The following is a 26,149-nucleotide window of genomic DNA, read 5'->3' on the forward strand; positions in this document are numbered from 1 at the left end:
TGGTGAAGCAGAACTTGGTTTATGTGGAATTCATCCATTGGAGCACTATCCATTGATATCATTGTCCTTAGGATTAGAATTACGTTTCTCTAACTCTTTCCCCTTTTAATTTCAGTTCATTCTAGTCCAGCTTGTTCGAAGCAAAAGCATCACATAATTGCTGTATCCAATGATGAAGTTCCACTGTTCCAGCCATAGCAAAGAAGTGAAAGAATGATCCAAAGACAAGTCCCTTTGTATTACTAGCATACATCAATCCAAACGACCTCGTAACCATCATAAAGTCGTGTGTTCGCAATAGGAACCTTGGAGTTGCCTCTATGATCTTTGCAATCTTAGCATACAAGGGGTCTTTGCTCAATAGAGGATAGAGTGTCCTTTGGCACTTTATTTTGTGTTGGTGTGGTCACAAAACACTCATCAACAAGTTGTACCCCTTCTCTATTCCTAACAAAATTGACTCTTGCATTTAAATGGTTTTTATTTGCAAATTAAAATTCGCATTTACTTTGCACTTAATGTTTTTCTTGTCATTCAAGGGTCGAAATTCAACTATGACAAGGAAGGAGTGGAAAAATGGAGTGAAAATTCGCTATGTAGAAGGAAGATTTCTTGTTTCAAAACTGACCTTTTACTCATCCTTCAATCGCCAAGATTAGAAGTGGAAAAGCACACATGACAAGGAAGATTTTGATTTAGCTCTTGAAAATTCATCAAAAAATTGGGGTGGAAATTCACACCTCACAAGGAAGAATGGAAAATCGCTAGGCACAAGGAAGATTTTCTTTCCTCAAAATTTCACTCAATGCTTGATTTAGAAGGAAGAGTGGAAATTCGAACTCCACAAGGGAGATTCCACTTTTATTTGCCTTAAAATTTCACTTTCCTTTTTTCATTGTTCAAATTAGAGCAAGGGTGGAAAAATGAACCTCACAAGGAAGGAGTGGAAATTTGCCTCTTAGAAGGAAGGTTTTAATTTCCTTGTTTTTGACCTTCTTCGTTCAATTTTACTAGCAACTTTTCACCTAGAGTGGAAAATTGATCTTCACAAGAAAGATTTCAAATTTCCCTTTCACTTAGCATTCAATCTCCAGGAGTGGAAATTCGATAGGTAGAAGGAAATTTCCAATTTTTCTCTGTCTTGAAACAAACTCCATTGTTTAACACTTGGTTTCATCTATTCTCCAAAGGGTGGAAAAACGACCCCTAGAAGGAAACGAGGAAGTTTCACTTGCCTTGATATCTTTCTTGCAACTTTGCAACATGACAACATTTGACAATTTTATAACTTTTTCAATTCTCCTCAATCTCAAACCAACAAAACCAACTTCTTCCCTTAAGCAAAGATTAACAACTAGAACCAAGCTAAAAGACAACTAAACCTAAAGCAAAGCAAAAAGTGGGGTCCCCATTTGCAATGGGGCGATGTGTGAAAACGTCACAACAACTAGGTGATGGAATATTCCTTGGAGAAATATTCTCTAGGGGATAGAAACCACCATTAACCTAACTAAAGACAGTCTTTGGGGCAAAAAATACCGTAGAAACCAAAACTACTTTCAAATGATGCAAAGCTCTACTTAATTGGGTGGTTTGGAGGTTGGATGAGTTATTTTATGAATTATATCATCTTGGTATTCATAGATTTAATTGGACATTGTGACAAATAGTTTTCATACATTTAATTGGACTGAAAATATATTAAAAGTGATATGACAGTATGCTGTTTAAGCTCACAGAAATATGGTTCAGATCTGATTATATGACAGATTGACACTATGTGAATACAAAACCAATTCCAAAAGTCAGCACCAGCAATATGAACAGCTCCTAGAAGGCTTGACCACTCCAAATCTGCTGTTATTTTATCTGGATTCCCACATGCCTTTCATAGAACTAAGTCGGACAGCAAAGACCCTCAAACTGTCCTCAGAACACAATGTTTGGCTGATTTGTATCATCGCCTAGCAAAGGGATAACTCACGACTTCACCCAAAACTTGCTGTTCAGTATTTATGAATCCAATGTCCCTATTGGAAGTGAAGGTTGGCAACCAATTTGACCCCAATACAATGTTTTGAGGAAATGAATATGGCAAACAGCTAGGAAACCTGCCAATTTTGCCCAACCTCCTGGAATATTCCCATGCCCACAATATGAGGTTGTTTTCAATTACAAATCTCTACAATATGGCATCCAAAATTATCCCTTTGTCATAGTTGAAGATGGTGCCTACAATCTAATCAATGTAATAAACTCATCTGAAAATAGAAGAAAATAATTTTTTCTTCATTTGCCTACGAACATTTGGGAAAATTATAAAAAATTTAACCTTCAAGGAAGATAATCTTTCTCACACCAAAACTCTGAAATCTAATCCAATAGATGCCCTTTTGAATCTTGTGTGAATCCATCAAGGTTGGCTGAAATGGGTTTTCGTCCAATCAACCAAAATCCCAAGGGTTTTCGTCCTAGGGTTTGCTGAAACGAAACCACAAGTTCTCAAAGAAACTTACCAAGGAATAACAAGTTCAGAATGGATTGCTTTTATGGCTTTCAACTCTTTTATATCCCATCTTTGAGAGAATTATTTGAGTTTCTTTTCTTTTATTTCATATATCCAGTCATAAAGTGACCCATTTTACTAATTTTTCATTGACATAAAATAAAGTCACTTCATTAAAATAAGAAGAACCAAGGTTCAGCTTTTAATTAATTAATTATAAATAATCTTGAGAAGCTTAGGACTATTTCAAATTAATTTAAATAATTATTCCCTATAAAGCCCAAAATTAGCCTATGAGAGTTAAATAGGCTTAAAGCGACACTTCCGACTACTTAACGGAAGGGGACATTATAGTGTACATGCTCAAACATACTCCAATTGCACTCACATTTTGAAGCGTTGCATGGTTGGCTGAAGGCACAAATTTTCATAATCCTCATAAAGTGTGGCACAAATTAACTCAAAATCTCTCCCACCGTGCATCTAAAATGAGAAAAGAAAAGAACTCAATCAAATTATTCGACTTCAAGTTTTAAAATTAACATAAAAAATGGAAAGTTTGAAACTTTAAGTACACTATTAATAAATTTCTACCTGGTTTCATTGTTGTTCAAGTTGCTTGAAACATATCTCATGCAAGGAGGTTCCCTTGTGCAACTCATAGGTCTCAATCTTAAAGATAATCTTTGTTCCAAATCAATTGTTGATGTGATTTTTTGACAACGTTGAACGATTTTTTGACAACGTTGAACACAAAATAAAGTTGCCTAACGGTCACTTCACTCTCTCTTGATCAAAGTGTGATTGCATGCTAAGATTGCAAGAAGTTCAAACAATCGACTCCAAGGTTCCTTCATGCTACGGACGTGACTCAGTTGGCTGATGTGATTGCTGGTAATCCAAGGGGCCTTACGTTTGCATCGTTCTTTCACTTCTTTGTTGTGGTTGGAACTCCATCATCGGATATAGCGAACCTGCGATGCTGCTGCTTCAAACAGACTAAAATGAATTGAAAGTAAAAGGGAAAGGGTTTAGAAGGATCTAAATCTACTCCTAAGGGCAGTGATAACAATGAATAGTGCTTTGGTGGACAAATTCCAAATAAACCAAGCTCTGCTTCGCCAAGATCAACTACAACTCCGCAAGAACTGGTGCAATCTTCTGGGGATGCTAGAGGATTTTCAAATTGAGAAAGTACATTTGAATACCCAAAAACGACGCAATCCAAACGACCATCCACAATCGAACTTAGCACAAATTTAGGGGGCTCAGACTAACTTTACATTGCAACTTACAATCAGCAAGATGCAAAAAGTATGAACTGTGGAAATTCATCAGACACCATTACATTCTCCATTGAAATCAAAGCACTTTACTATTTCTAATCTAAGTGAGGAAGGTGAAACCATGCAAGCTTTGAAAAAATAATTTAAGTGGACACCATCAGAGAACAATGTTTCACTGTTATTACCTCAAAACTTATCGCAACAATTTCATACAAGTCTCCCTCTTACAAATGAGGGGGGTGACCCCTTTATATAGGCTTCAAGCCCTGGCTACATGCAAAACCCTAATTAGGGTTTGTCCAAAAGATTCTCCTCTCAAGATGCAACAAGGTGGGAATCAGCAATAAATACCCCATAAAGCCCATATACAATTAATTACAATCTTGCCGAAAATGGCACCCATAAAGCATTAATTAACCATTACATTTAAAAAGTGCCCACTATGCAATGAATGTACCCTCATGCAAAAATCGCCCATGATGCCATAAATGCTCCATCATTTCCACATGCGGTGGTTGCATGCAAAAGGAATCTGCCATAAATTCAACATCCAATGACTGGGTCGCCATTTGGTCAAATATTCCAGTAATGAATGTGCCACTCTACTGCCACGTGTTCAATAGACCCTTGCCATGCAAGTGGACCCCGCCGTCGTATATCCTCTCTTGCACATCTGCAATTGTTGGAGAGGGAAAATTCGATTCAGGAAGAATTTTCTTGAAATCTCCCTCAACTTTCCTTGCTTGAAGAAGGTTTTCCATCAATTTTCACCAACTCCTATTTTTTAAGGATTTTCCACAAATTAGGGTTTCACGTCCAGGAGGGAGAGAATTCTCCTATGAATCGAAATCTATAAAAATTTTGAAATTTGGATGTGATTTGATGCCCGAGAATGGATTTTTCAAAAATTTTCTTGGGGGAAAATTTCTTATTCAGTTCATCCTTGATTCCTTCCTTGCCTTAGAAATTTTCACCTTCAATTCATCTCAGTGTGGAATTCATGTTGTGAAGGAATTCTCCTTTGAAAGGAAATTTGTTCCTTACCTCGAGGAAGCAAATTCTTCATGCCTTAGCCAATTTTCATGATTTCCAAGAACTATGTCCCGAAGGAAGAAATTTCAAACACTTAGTATTCGGTCCTGAAGGAAGGAATTTTCGACACTTCGCCAAATTTTCACCTTTCTTGGAATTTCTTCATCTTGGGCACAATTCTTCCCTGAGGAAGGAATTCTTAACTTCAACATTTTTCCATGCATCATCCACTTTGGCGCCCTTCCATGTCTTAGGCGGAATTTCACTGTGGAGGAGGAATTTCATCAAATGCTGAATCCTCCATGACCCCTCCATTTTGGCACCCTGCTGAGTGCTTGGGCGAAATTTCACTGTGGAGGAGTAATTTTGCTAAGTTGTGAATCCTCCATGCCCTGCTCATTTTGACGCCCATCTAAGGAGTAGGGTGGAATTTCTGACTGGTGGAGGATTCAATGAATTTGTGAATCCTCCATGCCTTGTGTGTTTTGGCAGAATTTCACTGTGGAGGAGGAATTTTGTCAAATGCTGAATCCTCCATGACCCCTCCATTTTGGCGCCCTCTTGAGTGTTTGGGCGGAATTTCACTGTGGAGGAGGAATTTCATCAAATGCTGAATCCTCCATGACCCCTCCATTTTGGCGCCTTGCTGAGTGTTTGGGTGGAATTTCATTGTGGAGGGGGGATTTCATCTTTTCATGCTTCTCCTTGATACCTTGACTTGGGCACAGGTGCCTTTGAACTTGGGTAATGATTCTGCATTGGTAAGGAATTTTGTGATTTTGAAGCTTTCCATGACCATCAAGTTTTGGCGCCCTGGTACCTTCCTTAGGTGCAATTCTCCCTAAGGCAAGGAATTCTTAACTTCAACATTTTTCCATGCATCATCCACTTTGGCGCCCTTCCATGTCTTAGGGCGGAATTTTGCTAGGAAGAAGGAATTTCATTACATTGAAGGTTTTCCAGGATAATCTCTTTGGCGCCTTCATCATGGCTTGGGCGCTAATCTCCTTTAGGCGTGGAATTCTAAACTTTCTCCATTCTCCTTGAGCACTCCACTTTGGTGCCCTCCCTTGGAGTAGGGTGGAATTTTCACTAAGTGGTGGAATTCACAATTTTCCATGCTTTCCATGTCAACTTCACTTTTGCGCCTTTGGTGAAGTATGGGCGCTAAAACCACCTAGGCAAGGATTTTCACATTCTCCACGTTCTCCATGGACTCCTTTGTTTGGCGCCCTTGGCCAAACTTGGGCGCTGAATTGACTTGGGGAAGGATTTTCATGATTTTTCCTCATTCTCTTCATCAGGATATATATGAAATACAACATTTAAGTATAAGTGGCATCTTCAATATGTCTTTTTCCTTTCTTATACTTTAAGTTATATTTCATATATATTGTCAGGATGTTTGAGAGTGGTTTCAGGTCCCTAGGAATCATAATGCAAATTCTGGATTTTGGAAGATCTTTCAAATTTTCAGACTTAGTCAAATTTCAGGCCATTTTCAGATCAGGATGACATTGGTGGATTGATGTGAATTTCCAGACTTTGATGATTTTGCATGCTTTCCTCTTCTAAAATAGGAGTTCCAAACTTAACCATTTTTTTTTTGATCCAACTTGTCCGCCTTCCGACTATTCCGGATTTAGAAATGATCTTCAAGAACGTTCAGTCTTCAACGTCTTCAGGGATGAACCTGCCAAAATAGATTTTCCCAAATAGTAAGTGTTTCAAAATGTTAGGGTTTGGACAAAATAGGTTAGGAAAACACTTACTAAAAATAGAAATTACTAAAAATAGTAAGTTTGATTTTTGGCAAAATGACGACATTTTGAGACTCAGCAAAATCCCTAAAAAATAGGAACTTTCTAAAAATAGAAAGTTGCTTAGTTTTGGCCCAAATTTTACTGGGAGGTTCCTGATTCCAGTTGTATGCTTAGTTTCTTCAAAACCCTAACAAAAACCCCTAAAATCTAGGACAAAAGGCATAAACCCAAAAATTAACAAAACAAGTCCTAGACTTCACCAAATTTGCTCAAACGAAAAGCAGATTTAATCAATTTGACCCCCGAACACTCACAAACTTAGAGAGAGATTGACAAGACTGTCGCGAAAAGACCCAACAACAAAAAAATCAAAAGACCAAGAGGGCCTAAAAAGTAGGGGGTCCCCATTTGCAATGGGGCGATGTGTGAAAACGTCACAACATCTATTAGGTTCTAATTGTTTTATAATTGTTTAGAGCATACTCAAAACTCATTCATCTTGAAATCTGGGAAAAATCGGAACATTAGATTCAAGGAATGGGCCCTTGTATACAAGGGCTTGTGAAATCAATAGTGCAATGTCTGTAAACCAACTCCCCTTACTTTGATCTTGGAATGAAATGTTTCCAACAAGTGTCTTTACTTACTGGGCTTGACATTACAACAATCTTAAAATTTGAATTAGGTTACAGTAACAAATCAATGGTAAATAAATTAACACTTAGGGTTTCTATATAAACTAAGATTAAAAAATTAGAAAAAGAATAGTTAAGGATTGCAACTAAAAAATAGATTGCAAAAAAACAGCTAAGGTTTGTAAATAAAAAGAGAAAACAAAAAATATCCATAATTAAACAAAAAAAAGAGAGGTAAAAATGAGTTATATTCATTCTTTCTTGTTCCATGAACCTAAAGGCCAAAATTAAACAAATATAGAAGATTTATGAAATTGATTTTAAAAAAGAAGAAAAAATTTCAAAATAAGAGAAGACTTCTTCAAATTAATTTCAATTGACCCGTGAGCTGCTCATATCAACCATGGGATCCTTTAGATGCACTAAGGCTGCTACAAACCTGCTCATATTGCATCCAATCAAAGTTTGCTGCTGAAGTTGTCTGATGGTTTTTGCTTTAATGGATTGCGTTTTTGTGTCAATACACTTTTCTCCTCTTTCGTCATGGTTGCAAATGAAATGAATGCCTTTTGGGAGTATTAGAGGGCATTTTAGTGTTTAGTGCTATGCGTGTTTTTTATTTTTTTGCTTCCATTTTTTTTTTTTGATTTTGATGTTACCCGCACCCTGCTCTTCAATCTTCGGCTGGCATTGTCTGCCTTTGGACTCTGGGTTTTTCCAGTCAAGTTTTGTAACCATGATTGTTCTTCAGTCTTAGTGGATATTAATAATAAAAGTACTTCTATTTATCCAGAGAGTTGGCTTGAGATATATCTACCTTCCCGTTCTTAGAACTGTCAAATACTTTTTAACCAGTCTTCAGGCTGTATGATTTGATTAACCTATTTCTAAGATAATCTTTTTCGATCCCAGGGATGCAACATTACTGTTTATTTTTGTCTCCCTTTCTATGCTGATAATCTCCTTATCTCTAGGACCATCTGCTCCATGTTGATTGATTTAGAGGCTGTTGCTGAAAGTTGGGAAGATCAGGGTGGTTAAACAGATTATTGATACAATTTCAGATTTAGGCAACTACGGTTGTGGAACAAATTTTTATAAGTTTTTGTTAACACATGCAATGTTTTTTTTAATACAATAGCAAGAGAAAATACATGCAAGTACAGGAAAGGTAGCAATAAGTTCAAAACACTTAAGATTATATGCTTGGTTCTGTCTATCACAATGGCTATGGCTTATTATTAGAATAGGTGTCAAGTCACTGTCAACCCTTGGCTGAAATGATTTAATTATTGATAGCAAATTAAAACTTTATGATTTGATTAATGCAATCATTGCAGTTTGTATTTGAAAGATACACTCTTTTGTCAAATTCTTATTGAGTTTATCTTGACATCAAATCACATTTTGATGCAGATGATGTGAATGAAGATCGTCTGGTAGCTCTTAGGAAGCGAGCAGAAGTTGATGCAAAAAGCTTTTCAATTTTTGTTAAGCATGATTCATCTGAACTAAATCGATCTCTATTTAGGTATTTGTATATGTGTATTGCATATCTGGACATGGCTTAAAAGCAATTTTGTTTCTTATAGTGCCACATTTATTGTTCTCCTTTTCAGGTTGGGCAATATTTTTGGAGAGTTGTCAAATGCATATTACAGGGAGGAAGGACGGAGGTTCAAACTCCGCTTAGAAAAAAGAAACTTTAACTCGATTGAACTGAGTGTTCGTTACAATTTCAAGGCATGATTCTGCCCACCTTTTATTGTGTTAAATACATCTATTATTTGCCTGTTTTGTGATTTCTATGATGCAACTGCATTGTTCCGTCAAAAAGCCACAGGTTGTTCGCGATGCTACATAGCAGAATGGAGAAAGGAATTGTATAAATGTTGGCAGATGACCATAGTAGGTCAAATGGGCTGGAAAGTACATTCAGTGACAATAGACAATACTACGGTAAACTGTAAAACTACCAAGGTTCTGAAAAGAATCAAAATGCTGGACAACAAAACATGTAGATATACCTCGAGTAAGTAGACCTAAAATAGTTGAACCCCAACAGAAGGATCTAAATGCAATTGCAGAATCTCATGCGTGGAAGGAGCTGCTGTAGATCAAGGCTGAGGACCAAAGACAAGAAATCAGCTCTATTGCATGTTTGTAGTGAGGCTCAGACTAGAAGAATGGCAGCATCATCATCCACCACTAGGACATGGCCAACATAAGATCTAATGTTCAGGGCCAAGCGGAATATGCTGGGTATTTGAAGAATGGAGTAGGGTACTCTCCGTAGACGTTCCCACAGCACTCAAGGCCAATGAACTCATAGAGCTTAAGGGAAAAAACTAGTTAAAAACCAAGTATCTGCACACTGACTTGAATGATGAATATGAGAGCTTGTCAGCCTTTTTGTTAATCAGCTTAGATGAACATTGTCTCATGGGCTTGCCCTTATCTGTGCATGAATTGGCAGTATCTAAAATCTACGTAATGCTTCCCATGTCTCTGATTGGGCAACAAATGTATTTGTAATGTCCCTACTAGATGAAAACTCAGTATGTTGGATAACCGCTAAACCTTGGTGGGCGTTCCTTCGTTGTGCTAGTGGGTGTGTACCTGAACTAGTTGGTGAACTAGATGGTGAGACCAGTAGCCATGTGTCAATAAGGGGGTTGGCATGCATTGGCACACTGATGGGACAAAATCCCCACCCTTAATGCCAGTGGGAGTCATTCACTATTAGTCTGTTTTTTTGGTGTAGTGGTTGCCTTGCTTGGTATTAGGACTGAGGTCTCAAGGTTGAGCCTTGTGGAGCATGGTAGTAGGCATGTAATGTCTCTACTGGACCAAAACCTAATATGTTGGCTAAACCTTGTCGAAAGTTCCTTTGTCGTGCTGGCGTGCGTGTACTCGAACTAGATGGTTGGGCCAATAGCCATGTCCATGAGGGGGCTGGCATATGTTGATACTCTAGTGCAACGAAAATCCTACTCTTAACACTAATGGGCGCCATTCACCAATAGTTCGAGCTTTTGGTGTAGTGGTTGCCTTGCTTTGTAATGTCTCGTTTTAAAATTCGTTATTTTTTCCTAAAATAAATAATCCTAACTCTCAAAAATGATAGCATAGCTAATTATAAATATAAATTTATCCTAAATATTATAACTTCGATTATATAATTCGGATTTAAAGCTTATAATGTATTTTTAAAAATATAAAACTTATTATTTAGCCTCTGCTGTAATTCTTTCAAACCTGCAGCTGTCTCCCATTGTATAAATTCTTTGAAATGTTTCTAATTTCTGCCCAAGTTAGGGGTTTTCGTCCACTAACTTGACAAGAGAAATTAAGGATTTCCATCCTTTAATTTCAGTCCTAGAGAGGTTTTGACCTCAGGCTGTTAGAATATTGATTCATACTCCACAAGGAGTGATAAATAAATATAAAATGTATTCTTCCAGTGATGCTTACTTCTCCTTGTTTGGTGTCTCTTATATATCTTTTTCCTTCAATGGTAATGATTCTTCACACGTCCCTTGACTTTCAATTAAATTAAACTTTAATTTTATATTTTGTGATTATATTATATTTTTTTGATATTTTAATTTATTATTATTCTAAACTCATTTAAAGAAAGGGGGACATTACAGCCTTAATATGTGAAATAATACTTGTAGTGAAGACCTCATAGTGAACATGACATCTGAGAATAAATTGCTCCCCAATCTCCCTCCACCTCCTAAAGGGAACAGAGACGATGAATGCTGTCACCCCACAGAATATGATTGTCCATCTCAACTCATACCTGGTGGCAGAATACCCTCAGCTTGCTAATATGGATACTTAAGTCGTGTGACAAATGGTGTTTGAGATAATCAGGTCAAGAGAGTTTGTGTCTGTTTAGTTTGTATAGAAATAGTAGACTCATTCTACAAGTTCATTTTAAGTGCAATACATGCAATTTTATCTAATTCCTACTTATGTTTGGAAGGATTCTCAGATTCAGATTGCGTTGGCTGGAAACACAGTACAAAAGTGACTGTAGTATGTTGGAGACAGCTTGTGAGATTACCTGGTTGAGACAGATTCACGAAGAGCAACTCATAAGACAAATCCTCTTGAGATGTTCAATGATGATTTGAGTTGTTGAAATTTTCCTAGAATCTTGTGTTTAATGCATAGGGCAAATTTATTGAGGTGCAGCATCACTATGTCAGGGATCATATCCATAATCAAGATATTGATACTATTTACAGGGAGGGCAACTAATTAGACAAATCCTCTGGAGATGTTCAAGGATGATTTGAGTTATTGAAAATTTCCTAGAACCGTGTGCTCAATGCATAGGCTAAACTTATTAAGGTGCAGTGGCATGCCCCTGCCATGAAAGGTGTCAAAACACAGGAAATCATTTTATTTATAAGACTTCATGATTTCTGTAGGAACTAGTATATTAAGCCAGTAATTATCTTCATAAGAGAAGATAAGAAGGCAGCGATCCTTTCTAAATCTAACATCAATGCAGTGATCCATATACAAGTTAGCATGATAGCAAATAGATTAAGGATATAATAAGAATTGTGTTTATAGTAACAAGTGTTTATTAATAATCCTTGATGAGGTGTGATCACAATAATCATAATTAGTTGGAGGCAAAGAACATGTGATCAAGAGTGTTGAGACATGGACCAGCTAGGACTTGAACCTAGGACCTTCCATACACTGCTGGAGTGCTCTACCACTGAGCTACTGGCCCCTCTTGGACCAGTCCATCGTTGGTCCGGGTGTGGCTTATTTCCAACACCAACACCCCCCCTTAAGCCACACCTCTCGTGTGCTTGGGGCTCCTAGCCTGGACCTGGCTTTGATACTATGTTGAATTTTTATCAGATTTGAATATAGGATATTTTAAATTTAAGAATGTAATCTCCAAGTCTTATTATAGTATTATCAATCACTAAGAATATTGATTTATTATAATATGAACTGCTGTTCCAATGATCGATTTATAATAATATCGATCTCTCTACAAGTGCTGTTTTAAACAAAGAAACAATCGATATATTACTTATCGATTTTACCAGCATACGGGGTGCTGTGATGAAGGTGGCAGTTGGGCTTGTGTCAACACTTAATATTTCTGTATGTTCACAAGTACCAATTGACCACCTCTACATATAGAGGGAGACATGCCTACGTAGAGGCATGCCTCTATGTGGAACATGTCCACGTAGAGACATGTCTCTACGTAGATATGTCTTATCGGCTGTGATAGTCACGCCGATACATAACAAAGGTTAATTGATTGTTATCGATTCCAATTTGCATTTGATACCAATACACTTTAATAATATGATTCGCTTAGAATATATAATCAGATCGATACTCAATATCGATATACATATGATTAATATAATCAATTTAATTATATGTATGTATTTAATAATGTATAAATATACATTATTAAATACATACATATGATTAATTTACAATCATATTTCATAGATTAATAATTAAAGCAAAAATCTTATTAAAAACATAAAGCAAATAATTTGATTAATACTTGTGAAGGATAGATATCAAATGCTTAAGGCCAATAGGCCAACTAAGCATTTGATTTCATCAGTTAGAATAATCTGACCGAAGCTACAAAACATTAACACTCCCTCTTAGCTAGGGAGGATTAATTCTATCCCAGAATACAATGGATTCATTTATAAATGATATCACCTCACTGTGATATTTAAGAGATATGGCTTGCCCATAAATATCAAGTCACATGATATTTGCCATGACTCTCATATATATATATCCAGAAACTATGATATGTGCATTGGCATCACGTCACATGATACCTACCATAGGAATATTAAATCATGTCATATCCATGGATATTACGTCACATAATATCCACCATGATTATCTCAACTATTATGGTTATCCATTGATATCAAGTCTCATGATATCCACCATAATGTCTACTGAGATGCTAACTATCATGATGTGTCCATAGATATCAAGTCCCATGATATCCAACATGATAGTGATGTCAAATATTGCAAAGTCCTCACTTTACAATATCAACTAGATACAAGTGTTAATTGTTGAAAAGTCGTCACCTTTCAAAAATGTTCACAGGGCCCATGCAGTCATGGAGTCTCACACATGACAAAAGAGTTTACACATTAAACATCTTTAGTGATATCAGTACAACAGAATTAAATAATTTAGATTTAATCTCAAATTAACTTACATTTTCAACCATACCAAGTTTATCCCGAAAATGCTCAACTTTTGACTTGGATAGAGGTTTGGTAAGAATGTCTGCAGTTTGTTTGCCTGTACTGACATACTTCAGCTGAATCACATTCCTTTCAACCATATCTCTAACATAGTGATAAGGAATCTCAATATGCTTTGACCGGTCATGGAACACTGGATTTACTGAAAGTTTTATGCAACTCTGGTTGTCACAATGGATGATAGTAGAATCCAAAGGTTGAGCAAACAATCCCGCAAGGAGTTTCCTTAGCCATACTACCTCCCTTTCTCCCATGGAAGCTGCAATGTACTTGGCTTCTGTAGAACTCTGTGCCACTGAGGATTGTTTCCTACTAATCCAGGAAATCATAGCTGATCCTAAGCTAAAGCAGCACCCTGATGTGCTCTTTCTATCTACCACAATTCCAGCCCAATCTAAATCAGTGTATCCATGTATCCATGAAGATCTAGGTCAACATTAGTGTATTTAAGACCATACCCAATGGTACCACGCAGGTATCTCAGAATATGCTTAGTTGGAACCATATGTATTTGCTTTGGTTCACACATGAATTGACTAAGTGCATTAACTGGATAACAAATGTCTGGCCTGGTGTTAACCAAATACATCAGGGACCCAATTATCCGCTTGTATAAGGTGGGATCTGGAAATTTTGATTCCGCTGCTGCTTCCTTTAACTTGTGCAAGTTTGTTTCCATAGGTGTAGAGATAGGCTTACACTCCATCATTCCAAATCTTTTTAGAATATCAATAGTGTACTTTCCTTGATTTAGGATGATGCTATCTGCTTGTTGCCAAACTTCTAAACTGAGGAAATAGTGTAAAGGACCCAAGTCCTTCATGTCAAACTCTGATGCAAGATCTTGTTTACATTTGGTAATTAGGTTATCTTCTCCTGTAATTAGTAAATCATCAACATATAAAATGAGAATCAACATTTCACCATTAATTACCTTGAAGTACAAATTCAGATCTGCATCATTCTTGGAGAAGTTTAAGCCCAAAAGATATTTATCTATCCTTTCATACCAGGCTCGAGGAGCCTGTTTGAGCCCATATAAGGCTTTCTTTAACTTGCATACATGAGAACCATTTCCATGCATGACGAACCCTTTGGGTTGCTCTAAGTACACTTCCTCTTCTATTACCCCATTCAGGAAGGCGGTCTTCACATCGATTTGGTGAATCTTCCATCCTTTAGATGCAATGACAGCTCTAACAGAAGTATATCTGGCAACTGGGGCAAAAGTCTCTTCATAGTCAATCCCTTCTGAGAGAAACCTATGGCTACAAATCGTGTTTTGTATTTCTCAATGTTCCCATCTGCCGCATGTTTGATTTTGAAAAGCCATTTTGAAGACACTACTGATTTATCTTTAGGTCGGGGCACAATGTCCCAAACATCATTCTTAATGATGGATTGATATACTTCGGTCATAGCATCCTTCCACACTTGATTGTTGATGGCCTCCTTGACACTAGAAGGTTCTGATTTCATGATCTCACTCATCAAGGCAACATAGCTGGAGAACTTGTGAGGTCTTTTGCTTTCCTTGAAGGTCCCTTGAGGTGTTGCATAGTCTTTAGCCTCTTGAATCATTTTCCTTGCCCAAAGTGCCCTCTTTCGATTCACATTAGTGTCTCTAGGTTCATTTGTAGGATCCATGAATTCATTTTGTCCTTCATTTTCTATTACTTCATGAGTCTCCCTCTGAATCTCAGGAGCAAGATCCTCTTCCATACTTAGAGGAGATTCTTGATCTTCTAACTCTTGAGTACTTTTAGATTTTCTGAAAGCAATGTCTTCCTCAAATATGACATCTCTACTTAATTCAATTAATCTTTGTCTAGGTATGTAGATTCTGTAGGCTTTAGATGTTTCACTATATCCTACAAATATGCCCTTTTTGCCTGAGGGTTCTAATTCGGATCTTTTCTCTTTAGGTATATGAATTTAGACTGGAAATCCAAAGATTCTTAGATGGCTTATGTCAGGTTTAACTCCAGTGAAAGTTTCTTTAGGGCTTTTGTCATCTAGGAGGGAGTGAGTACATCTATTTTGTATATATACAACAATACTAGAGGCTTCAGCCCAAAAAGAGGTTTCTAAGTTTTGATCATACATCATAGCTCTAGCAGCATCAACAATAGTTCTATTCTTCCTCTCTACCACCCCATTTTGTTGAGGATTATAAGGAACTGTATACTCCCTCTTAATCCCAACATTTATACAAAAGTTTTAAAGTTATCAGAAGTATATTCCCCCCCATTATCTGTTCTTAGTATTTTAATTCTCTTACCCGATATATTTTCTACTAGAGCCTTGAATTCCTTAAATCTCATAAGGATTTCTTCCAACTCTTTACATTTAAAAAAATATATCCACGTCTTCCTTGAGAAATCATCTACAAAGATAACATAATACAAAAATCCTCCTAAAGAGGTTACAGACATGGGTCCACATAAATCAAAATGAATAATTTCTAGTACATTTTTAGATTTGCTCCCACTGGAGTGAAAAGTCCCTTTCGTGTTTTTCCCTAAGGCACATCCTTTGCATGTTCCTTCATGATTTTGCTTGAGCTTGGGTAGACCTATTACCATTTTTTCAATTGAAGGGAGAGCTCAAAAATGGAGATGTCCTAACCTTTTGTGCCAAATTTCACATATACTTGTGGACTCACGGATTAGGGCTTGAGAGGAAGAAATGCAAAGTTTGTAGAGGCAGCCATGTCTTACTCCAATAGTGTAAGCCTTCTTGCTGGTTGAGTTCTTTGGCCATGCCAAGACCTTTCCTTCCATAAAGGTGATTCTATATCCTTTGTCTTCAAGAGCTGAAATGGAGACTAAATTCCTCTTTATCCCTGGAACACATAACACACCTGTGAGTTGAAGGGAAATGCTTGAATTCAGGTTTATAATACAGGTCCCAATTCCTTTTACGGGATAGTTTGAATCATCCCCAATAGTTACTTCCTCATCAGAATTTTCTATTAGACTATCAAGATGTTCTTTGAATCCTGTAATGTGACATGATGCTCCACTATCAATCACCCAAGTATTAGGACTGGTTGATACTTGACTTGATAGTGTTGAGTAGAACACAAGTTTCTCTGAATCATTCTCTAACCCTGTCTTACCAACTTCTGCAACAGTGGCTTGAGGTCTTGGCCTGTCTGAACACTTTATGGTGTAATGCCCATACTGGTCACATTTGAAACATTGCACCTTGGTCATATCCCTTTTTCTCTTGGATGAGTATTTTCCTCTTGTATCTTTGTCCTTCTTCCTTTTGAAGTTCCTTTTCTTTCCGTTTTTGTGAGAATGAGGGTTTAGCACATGATTGTCTTCATTTTTAGAGTTTTGACCATCCCCCCTTGTGATTAGTTGGGATTCCTCTTGAATGCCGTCTGTCTTTAATCGATCAAATTTTGGGAGTTTTGAGCGAGCACTAATTCCTTGTATGAATCCTTCCCATGAAGTTGGTAATCCATTCAATGCCAACATAGTTAGCTCCTTGCTTTCAATGAAGTGACCAATGGTGGAGAGTTGGTCCCTTAATTCTGTGATCCTCATGAAGTATGATGTAATGGTTTCTCCTTTGTTCATCTTCACATGATGAAGTTTTTGTTTGAGTGATAGAGCCCTGCTTGTACTGTTTATTTCATACATGCTTTCTAATGTTGCGAACATTTTGAATGCTGTATCCAACTTGCAGATTATAGGTACTATGTGATCCTTAACTACATCCACTAATAGCTTCATGGCCTTATTGTTGTTCTTTATCCATTGTCTCTTCTCATCTTCTTCATTTGGTATAGTTATCTCCTTTTTTACAAAAGCTTTTAACTCTTGCTCTCTTAATGTGATCATAATTCTGAATTTCCATGAGACAAAGTTAGAGGTGCCTTCAAGACGATCCTCAAACCTAACACCGTTGGCCATTTGGAGAAGAAATATATTTTTCTAAAGGAAAAGATTCAAGTGATAAATTCGACAACCTTTAGACTCAAATCTGATTCGATCTTCCTTAGACTGGCTCTGATACCATGTTGAGACATGGACCAGCTAGGACTCGAACCTAGGACCTTCCATACACTACTGGAGTGCTCTACCACTGAGCTACTGGCCCCTCTTGGACCAGTCCATCGTCGGTCCGGGTGTGGCTTATTTCCAACACCAACAAAGAGTCGCCACTTTTGCAAGGAGGTTGTCCGTGGGAAGAGACATATCCTTCCATCCAATGAATGAAGGGATGTATAAGCAGCATATCGACCACTCCAAAGGGGCGTCAAAGGATAACAACATTTGTATTTTTCAAAAGGTCCAAATCAGTATTGAAGAGGGAATCGATTAGATCAGATTGGGCATATTAAAAGACAGCAATTACTAGCAGAATTCTGTCTTAGATTGGTATGCATACATGCATGCATACGCACATACATACTCTCATACATACATACATACATACAATATGAATGCATATATATTAAGTAGTAAATAGGGGAATTGTTGGATTTGTTTACATTAATATAATGTTTGGTTTAATCTCTATTTTCCAAGTAATAGTCATGAGTAGGGTTGGCAAGGAAACAAGTTAGGGAAAGGCGGTAGAGGTTCTCACAAGATAAGTATGCCAACCCCATGTTGGATGGAGAGGAGTTCCTGCCACTTGGGGCCAAGGGATTATGAGCATGCCCTTGGGCTTACTTGTGATGAATAGTTTTTCCAGGTGCCCTAACATACTCTCCTCTCTAATCTCTACGATGATTGGCTATTGTAGAAGAAATTAGGGATTAGACTGAAATAAAATTGTTATTTATCATTTCATGAATGTTGATTGGTTTTTTACTCTAAATGTTCATTAATGCATTAAATGTTATCTATGAAATATTATTTGTAAAACAAATTATGTTGTGGAATTGTTACTTTGGCAAAAAACAGGTATACTCCAAGAAGGGTTTGATGGTGTTTTTACACACTATGCAACACAGAATAAAATACTAAATATTTTTTCCTCTCTTGAACAAAGACTCCCCAAATGCTAAGCTGTGTGATCAAATGGGACGACTCCAAGGTTCTCTAATGTCAGGTCTTGATGTGCTCTTGGATAGACATCAATTGTTTGATGTGATATTGCTGTAATCACAAGGTGGACTTACATTGAATGCTTGAATGCTTTGAATATCGCTGGAACGTGGGATTTCACTTGGTTACAAAAAAGAAAAGAGATAAAGGGTTGAGGAGAGCTATTCTAATCTTAGGAATGCAAGAGCAATGGACAATCTTTGGTGGAGCTCAACTAAGCTTTGCTTCGACATGCAACGAACATCTCCACAAGGCTAGTGCAATCTTCAAGGATAGCTTTATGATTTTCAAATCACCACTACAAGCATAGACACCCTCAAGGTGAGGCATATCAATGAAGGAGTGATAGTTGAAGTTAAGCTTGGCTAAGATGGATCCAGTTGACTACGCAAGACACTTTACAATCAGCAAGGTGCTAGTAGTATGGATGCACAAATTTCACCATTGATCATACACAAAGTTCTTTCATTCATCTAAACAACATAAAAATTAAACGAGAAGTAGAGATCATGCGAATTGTTGAATCAACATACGAATTTCATCATATCTTCAATGAAGTTTATATGCATCTTACAACAATGTCTTGGCAACAATCTTTGCCTTCTCTTCCTACTCTACTCTAACTGCTATTGAACTCTTAATTATCTATTATTAACTCTTAACCTTTACAAACGAAAGAGTGGAGCATTATATAGTGCTCCCATTACAATTGAGTGGCTTAGATTGATTCACAATCAAAGGCCAAGATTGAAAGATAGAAACCCTAATTAGGGTTTGTTACACCCATTGCAAAGCATTTAATGCTTGACCAATGATAAAATTACAATTGATGGGACACATGTCCTTCCTTGAATTTTTGACCAATAGATGGTGACGGTAGGCGCATTGAACTTTGCGCCCATGTGCGGTAGTTATGTCTTTGTTGGATGAGTTAGGTGCATCGAATCTGGACACCTTATCATAGAATGATGTGATTGGATAAGTGATGACTGGGCGCCACCTCAACTTGCTCTTTGTAACTCATCACTAGTTGTAAATGAATGAGGCATATCTTGTAATATCCCGTGACTAATCTGACCTAAATTACTGATTAAACCCTCAAGGAATATTGTCAAACACTTTGCATACAACCTCTTTACTTGCTGTTTCTATGTTTCAGTTTGATAATGATTGCTTGAAATGATGTCAAATGTGATTTAAATGCTTTCAAATGGTTGCTAAGATGTCTAGGCAAAGAACCATAATGAAATGCAATTCTTTTTGTCTTTTTGATTGCATATAGATGACCCACACAATGTAAATATGCACCTACAACAGCTAGACATTAATACAAACAGTTGGTATGCAAACTAAATATGAGAGAAAACTCTCGACATTCAAACTCCTTGTGACTACAATGATATTAGAATGCAATGAGATTGCTTACAAACTGAAATGACAAGCAAAAGGCCAAGACTCTTGGCTTACAATGATGTATCCAATGCAAGTACCAAACTGATATTAATGTGCATCTACAACTGCTTAAGAACGACGACTAATACAACTGAAAAATGATGCCAACTACACTAGAAAAACATGAAAGAACCTGATGTGAAGTTCTTATGATTGATGAAGATGTGGCAGATCGTTGTGCAAAGAATGGAGTCTCTTTGAAGTCAAATCGTGCCTCTCATACAGCCGCCCTTGTTCTAGCATGAACTTCTGATATAAAGTCGTAGCAGCATTAATGAAGATCTTCAACAATGTCTTCTTCCAATTTATTTAAATCTGCAAAATATATTCTCTGAAAACCCCTTTAAGATTCTGAAAGAAATGTAAATCTTATCCAATGAAGCACCAACTGGACCTCTATATGAAGCCCACAGTCAAGCAATGATTCAGCTGGTCTTTTATAGCCTCTAGGTTGCATAAACACTCAAGAGATTTTGTTCTCCAATGCTAAAGTTGCCTGAAATCCTAGGTCTCAATGCACAACACCCAAAAGCAAAACAAATGATCATCAATAATGAGTTTGATTTGCTTTTTGAAACCTTTTTATATCCTCTCAACTCTTAAATGCCTTTAATTCCCTTTTGAAATCCACTTTAGGGTTTTAATAAAACTTTATAGTAACTTTTCAAAAGGGTCGATCCCTTCATTTGGTGCAAAACAAAATAATATAAAGTATATATATTAATAATCACTTATATCTCCCTTGAAATTGGTACTTTATATTATTCCTCATATGCACTTTATAATTTGACTTTATGATATCAAATCCTCTTTAATTATAAAGTCACTTGAAGTCAATATAATATTCCCTTAAAATAATTAATTATTATTAAAGTAACACTTTAATAATAACTCCATTAATTACCATTATTTAATGATTCTGACTTCATCACTGGCTAGCCCACTGTTCCCACTGTCAATCTAGATGCCTTACTAAAAATAGTAAGGGTCCCTCTCTAACATTCACTGACTTACTATAAATAGTAAGTCTCCCAAAATGGAACCAGAAACCTCTAAATATCAATGCCTAAGAACAAGTGAAAGATCTGGTGAGATAAACACTTACAATGGCCACCTGAAGAGCTCCAAAACTCCCAAACTGGACCCTCTAATCCACCATACTAGTCTATGGGGGTCAAAATAATAGGCTAATCCCTCGAACTCTGATGCTCACGAAAATGGGGACATTACATATCTCTTCTTGATCATCTCACTTTTCATCTCTTGTTTGAGAATTCATCCTTAATGCTGCATTTGATGTAGGCCTTGTGAAGCTTATGCTTGATCCTTCCTTCTTGCCTTGAATGCATTGATCTTATTCCTTCTTGTGTGATCTTGTGAAATTTTTTCCTTCAAGCAACTTCCTTGCATGAGCTTGAGACTTGAAGTGTTGCAGTTGAAGTATGCTAGCGTATCATCATGTTGATCATGGTCTTTGCATTCGCTGCCATCCTTATGTTGATCTTGAAGTCTTTTGTTACTTTGCAGTTGTGATGAAATCTTGATGTTGTATGTGAGCTGATGTTGTATGTGAGCTGATGTTCCTTCGATTCCTTTGCATGTTCATCCTCCTTGCATCAAACCTGGAAATAAACATAATTTGAATAAAAACATTGCAAAAAGTACTTAATCAAGCTTTCCACTACCTTCTCCAAATCTGGAAATGAATTTTCTGATCATGAAAACATCTGATTTTAATTCTGATTCCTCTCCTTTTGACTTAATTCTTCATCAACTTGAGTCTGATTTTGTGTCTCAGGCCTGATTAATGTCTGATTTCTCACTTTTATGTGCCTGATTTGATAGATTTCAGGTCTGAGACAGGCCTGATTTGCATTGGTTTCAAGTGGGAAGTGAAGTTCATTGTTCTCAAAGAAAGTAGCTTTCTTCCTTCCTTTCTCCTTTGCATCCCTTTCATCATTTGAGTGGGGCATTGATACTGATCGGGCCTCTAGGAGGGCAAAGGCAATGGCAATGGCTTGATGCCTGGTTGTGGGTTTGAGAGGGCAAAAGAAGTGCTGCCATTGCCTTGGAAAGGCAAAAGAAATGCTGTCATTGCCAAAGGAGGATGCAAAACCTTATGTCTCCAATATCCTTAGCCTAAGGATGTATTGAAATTTGTAAGTCGCTAATATCCTTAGCTCAATGACGAAATGTCCTTAGCTCAATGACGAAATGAAATGCGAAAAGTGTCGATATTCTTAGCTCAAGGATGAAATGTCCTTAACTCAGGAAGGCTTGAAATGCTAAAAGTGCGGATATCCTTAGCTCAAGGACGAAATGTCCTTAGCTCAGGAAGGCTTGAAATGCTAAAAGTGCGGATATCCTTAGCTCAAGGACGTAATGTCCTTAGCTCAAGGAGGCATGAATTGCAAAAAGTGTGGATATTTTTAGCTCAGGACGGAATATCCTTTAGCTCAAGGATCCCTGGAATCTCTTGCCTTGGCCAAACTTTCTCCTTATTTCAATTAAGCAATCACAAGATGTAAATCATTCACTTCCTAAACCTTGAAAACAAATAGACCTTACCTCAGCCTAAAGAGCGAGACTTGACTTGATTGCCTCATGGCCACTAAGATACTACACTTATACCAAATGAAAGGCTAATAGCCAAAAGACTAAAACTACCAAAGACTAAGCTAAGACAGCTAACCTAGAAAGCGAAAAAGTGGGGATCCCCATTTGCAATGGGGCGATGTGTGAAAACATCACAACAAAGGGGACATTACATGCAGCATAGCTATGCTAGGGATCATGCCCATAATCAAGATATTGATACTATTTACAGGCCTACCAATGAGCAGCTAGGAGAAATTTTCACTAAACCTATTGGGTTAGATTAGTTCAAGAAATTCAAGGAGGGCCTTTGTATGAATATTTATGAAATAAATGTAAAATTGGAGTAGGGCAGTGTTATTGGATGTAGCATGCAGTTAGTCCCTTGCAAGTCTGTGACTTATTGTTTATTAAGTTACTTTGTTGTTGACAACTACTTTTCACTCATGCACCTGCACATTGTATTATATCAATATGCCCCCCCATGTACCAACTTTTTGTGCAAGGATAATTTATGATCCGGTAGAATAATTCTACCTCTAATCATTGTTTCCATGGTTGTATGCGCACCTTGCTTCCTCCTAGGACTGGCTAGTCATTACTATGTGAGCATTCACAGATCCAATCGTTGATGATAATTAGAAGATTAAAAAGATAGAGACTAGTGATATTGTGTGGATAATCCAGTGGCTGACAATTTGGACATCCTAGCACTAATTGTCTCTGTGATTTTACTGACATTGAAATCATCAACTTGATGGGAAAAAGGTCAAAGAAGGCAGTGGTAGATGTTTGTTCTAGTCAATAGAAAGATCTATCAATATGTTTATTCACATATATGCTTCATGAATCAAGTGAATTGATGTGTATACTTCATGTGCTATGTATATTCTCATACATGCTTCATGATTGATGTGTCTTCAGCATATCCACTCCATAAGTGCATTTCTCATATATGCTTGTACCTTATGTGTATGTACTACTTCATTGTTTACATGTATGATATGTGGATGACTCATGCCTTATGCATATTCATGTCTATACTTCATGTGTATTTGTTTATCCATGCTTCATAAATGACATGTTGGCTTTCTGCCTAATGTGTTTTCCACGTGTGTTTTTCTCATGTATGACTTGGTTTTCAGTGTACTTATGTGCATGATTCGTGCCTTACATGTATTCCTCTGTATACTTAATGATTCATGCCTTTCGTGTATTCATACGTATTATTCATGCTTCATGTAGCTGCTTCATGCCTTATGTGCTTTGCTTCATGTTTTACGTATATCCATGTGTGTTACTTTGCCTTACATATATTCATGACTTCATGCCTTACGTATGCTTATAGTTTTGCTTCTTGCCTACATGTGTCCATTATTTCATGTCTTATGTGTACGCTTCATGTCTTATGATGCTTATGTGTGTTACTTCTTGTCTCACATGTATACTTTATGCTAGATGTATACTGCATGCCCTAAGTGAATTCATGTGTATACTTCATGCTTAATGTGTTACATGTATTCATGTGTGCACTTCATATGTATTCATACCATATGTGTATACTTCATGTTATACGAAGATGCTTCTTGCCTTATGTGTTTCGTGCTTTACACCTTATGCGTATTCCTGTGTATGACTCACGTCTAATGTATTAATGTGCATGCTTCATACTTGATATATGTATTCATGGTCATCTAATCATTTTTTCCCATATGCTTATGTCAGTTAGTCCTGGCTTACCAATATTTGTTTTGGCATTTCCCTAAACATGGATTATTTGTAGTTGTACATCATCTTCAATAATTGTTAATCTATTAATGTTTTTTATGCAATTGTTTGTGAATGAAGTTACTCTGGTAATTACTACATGAAATCTCACTCACAGTTATTTATATTTTGCTACTTAAAATACAGACTGTGACAATTTGTGCTGAATGAACTCATGGAAACCTCTCTAAGACGGAATACTACAAAGTACAAAGAATACTCATAAATTTGTAATAATTGAATAATGTCATTTTTTCATCATGCTGAAGGAAAGTATTAAAAAGTAGGTACCAATTGGATGATTCCTGTCCTTGAAATTCCCTTAGAACAAGCATTGATGATTAATGAAAAAAATGTAATTTAAAGTGTTCATTGTGATGTGTGTCTACCAACAGCAATGAGACCAATGTTCCTAACTATGCAGCCTATCAGGAGAACCATCGAGCCTATCAGGGGAACCATCAAAGGAGGAAAAAGAACAATTTTTGGTTTATTGGAATCCATCTTTAGATTACTTTTGTAAATGGCCAGTTCAAACAGCTTTCAAACATTGCATCTGTCATCAACTGCTAACTGAAATGCCAGATTAGGGTTAATTGGCAACATTGCTTCTTACAATGTAAATTAGAACACTTACAGTAAGGTTGAATACATGACTGGTAGATCAATCAATTCACTGCTTAAAGGTGAACTGGGCCTTCTGCCCTGTTATAATTTATCTGATTTCAAAGTTATCCTACAACATCACATCTTGAAAGTTGTTAGTAAACTAGGTCAAGGAAGAAGGATGGTGAGACTAGAACATAACAAGGTATTATTGTCATGTTTTAAGAAGTTATATACTTAGCAAGCAATATGTCCTTGAACAGGAATCTATGAAGTGGACTTATCTATAGACCATATGACAACTTTGCTTATATTTTGTCATTGAATCTCTTGTTTTCCTCCCTAACATTGATTAGTTGTAAATTTCTAATTGGTAACTTATGTAATGTGTTCTTGTAATCTCTGTTGAAGGTTATTCTTGCTTTGACATCTTTAAAAGAGTCTTTACTCTTTTGTCTTTGCTGTCTATGGCTTCAGTGAAATGTGAGTGGATTTTTGGCCAAATTGATTCAGTTTTAATTGTATGGGTTCTGTTCTTTGACCATAGGTTGCTGTGTATGCGGAGTTCCGAAGAGATTGGGTAGAGGCTTTGAAGTTTTATGAAAGTGCATATGGTGTTCTTCAAGAGGTGAGCCTACCTACTTATGAATATGGAGGGTGCAAAAGTCTTTGTTATTGTTCTTTTGTTGTCAAAGAAAGTTTTATTGCTCAGGCATGGGATGTTCAGGTACCTTAAAAATTAGTCAGTAAAGTGTAGCTCATCATGGAACATCCTTATCTGTGATGTTCCAGAACATTGATGCTCAGATTACCTCGATCACTAGAATGCATGAAGCACATGGATATTATGGTTACATAAGTTTCTGAGGCTAAATTTTTACAGTATTGGCTTTGTACTTCAACATTTTTAGACTATAAATGGGCTTCAGAAATTCTAATTGCTGCAGTTTTCTTTCAACACGTATCCATCCAAGGATGCCAATAAAGGCAGTGTTAAAACAATGCTTATAGTTGATAGGTAGCATCCTGCTCAAAATATTCGTCCCTATGTTTTTACCTCTCATAATGGTTTTTCAGATGAATATCTCAGAATTTCATAATAAATTCAGAACAAACTATAGAATTCGTGCTAC

At 36.8% G+C, this 26,149-nt stretch overlaps 1 protein-coding gene and 1 non-coding gene across 2 annotated transcripts in view; one reads left to right on the forward strand and one right to left on the reverse strand.

Annotated features, from left to right (window-relative positions):
- Positions 1–26,149, forward strand: part of LOC131070964 (uncharacterized) — a 118,106-nt gene that overhangs the window by 60,066 nt on the left and 31,891 nt on the right. The window contains exons 3-5 of the mRNA XM_058006676.1: positions 8,639–8,753; positions 8,842–8,965; positions 25,564–25,644. Of these exons, the coding sequence (XP_057862659.1) occupies positions 8,639–8,753; positions 8,842–8,965; positions 25,564–25,644 (320 nt within the window). The remainder of the gene's footprint in view (positions 1–8,638; positions 8,754–8,841; positions 8,966–25,563; positions 25,645–26,149) is intronic.
- TRNAT-AGU (transfer RNA threonine (anticodon AGU)) lies at positions 17,569–17,640 on the reverse strand. Its single transcript has one exon. It is a non-coding gene; the product is annotated as a tRNA-Thr (tRNA).

Source organism: Cryptomeria japonica, chromosome 4 (assembly GCF_030272615.1).
Source record: "Cryptomeria japonica chromosome 4, Sugi_1.0, whole genome shotgun sequence".
Lineage (NCBI taxonomy): Eukaryota > Viridiplantae > Streptophyta > Pinopsida > Cupressales > Cupressaceae > Cryptomeria > Cryptomeria japonica.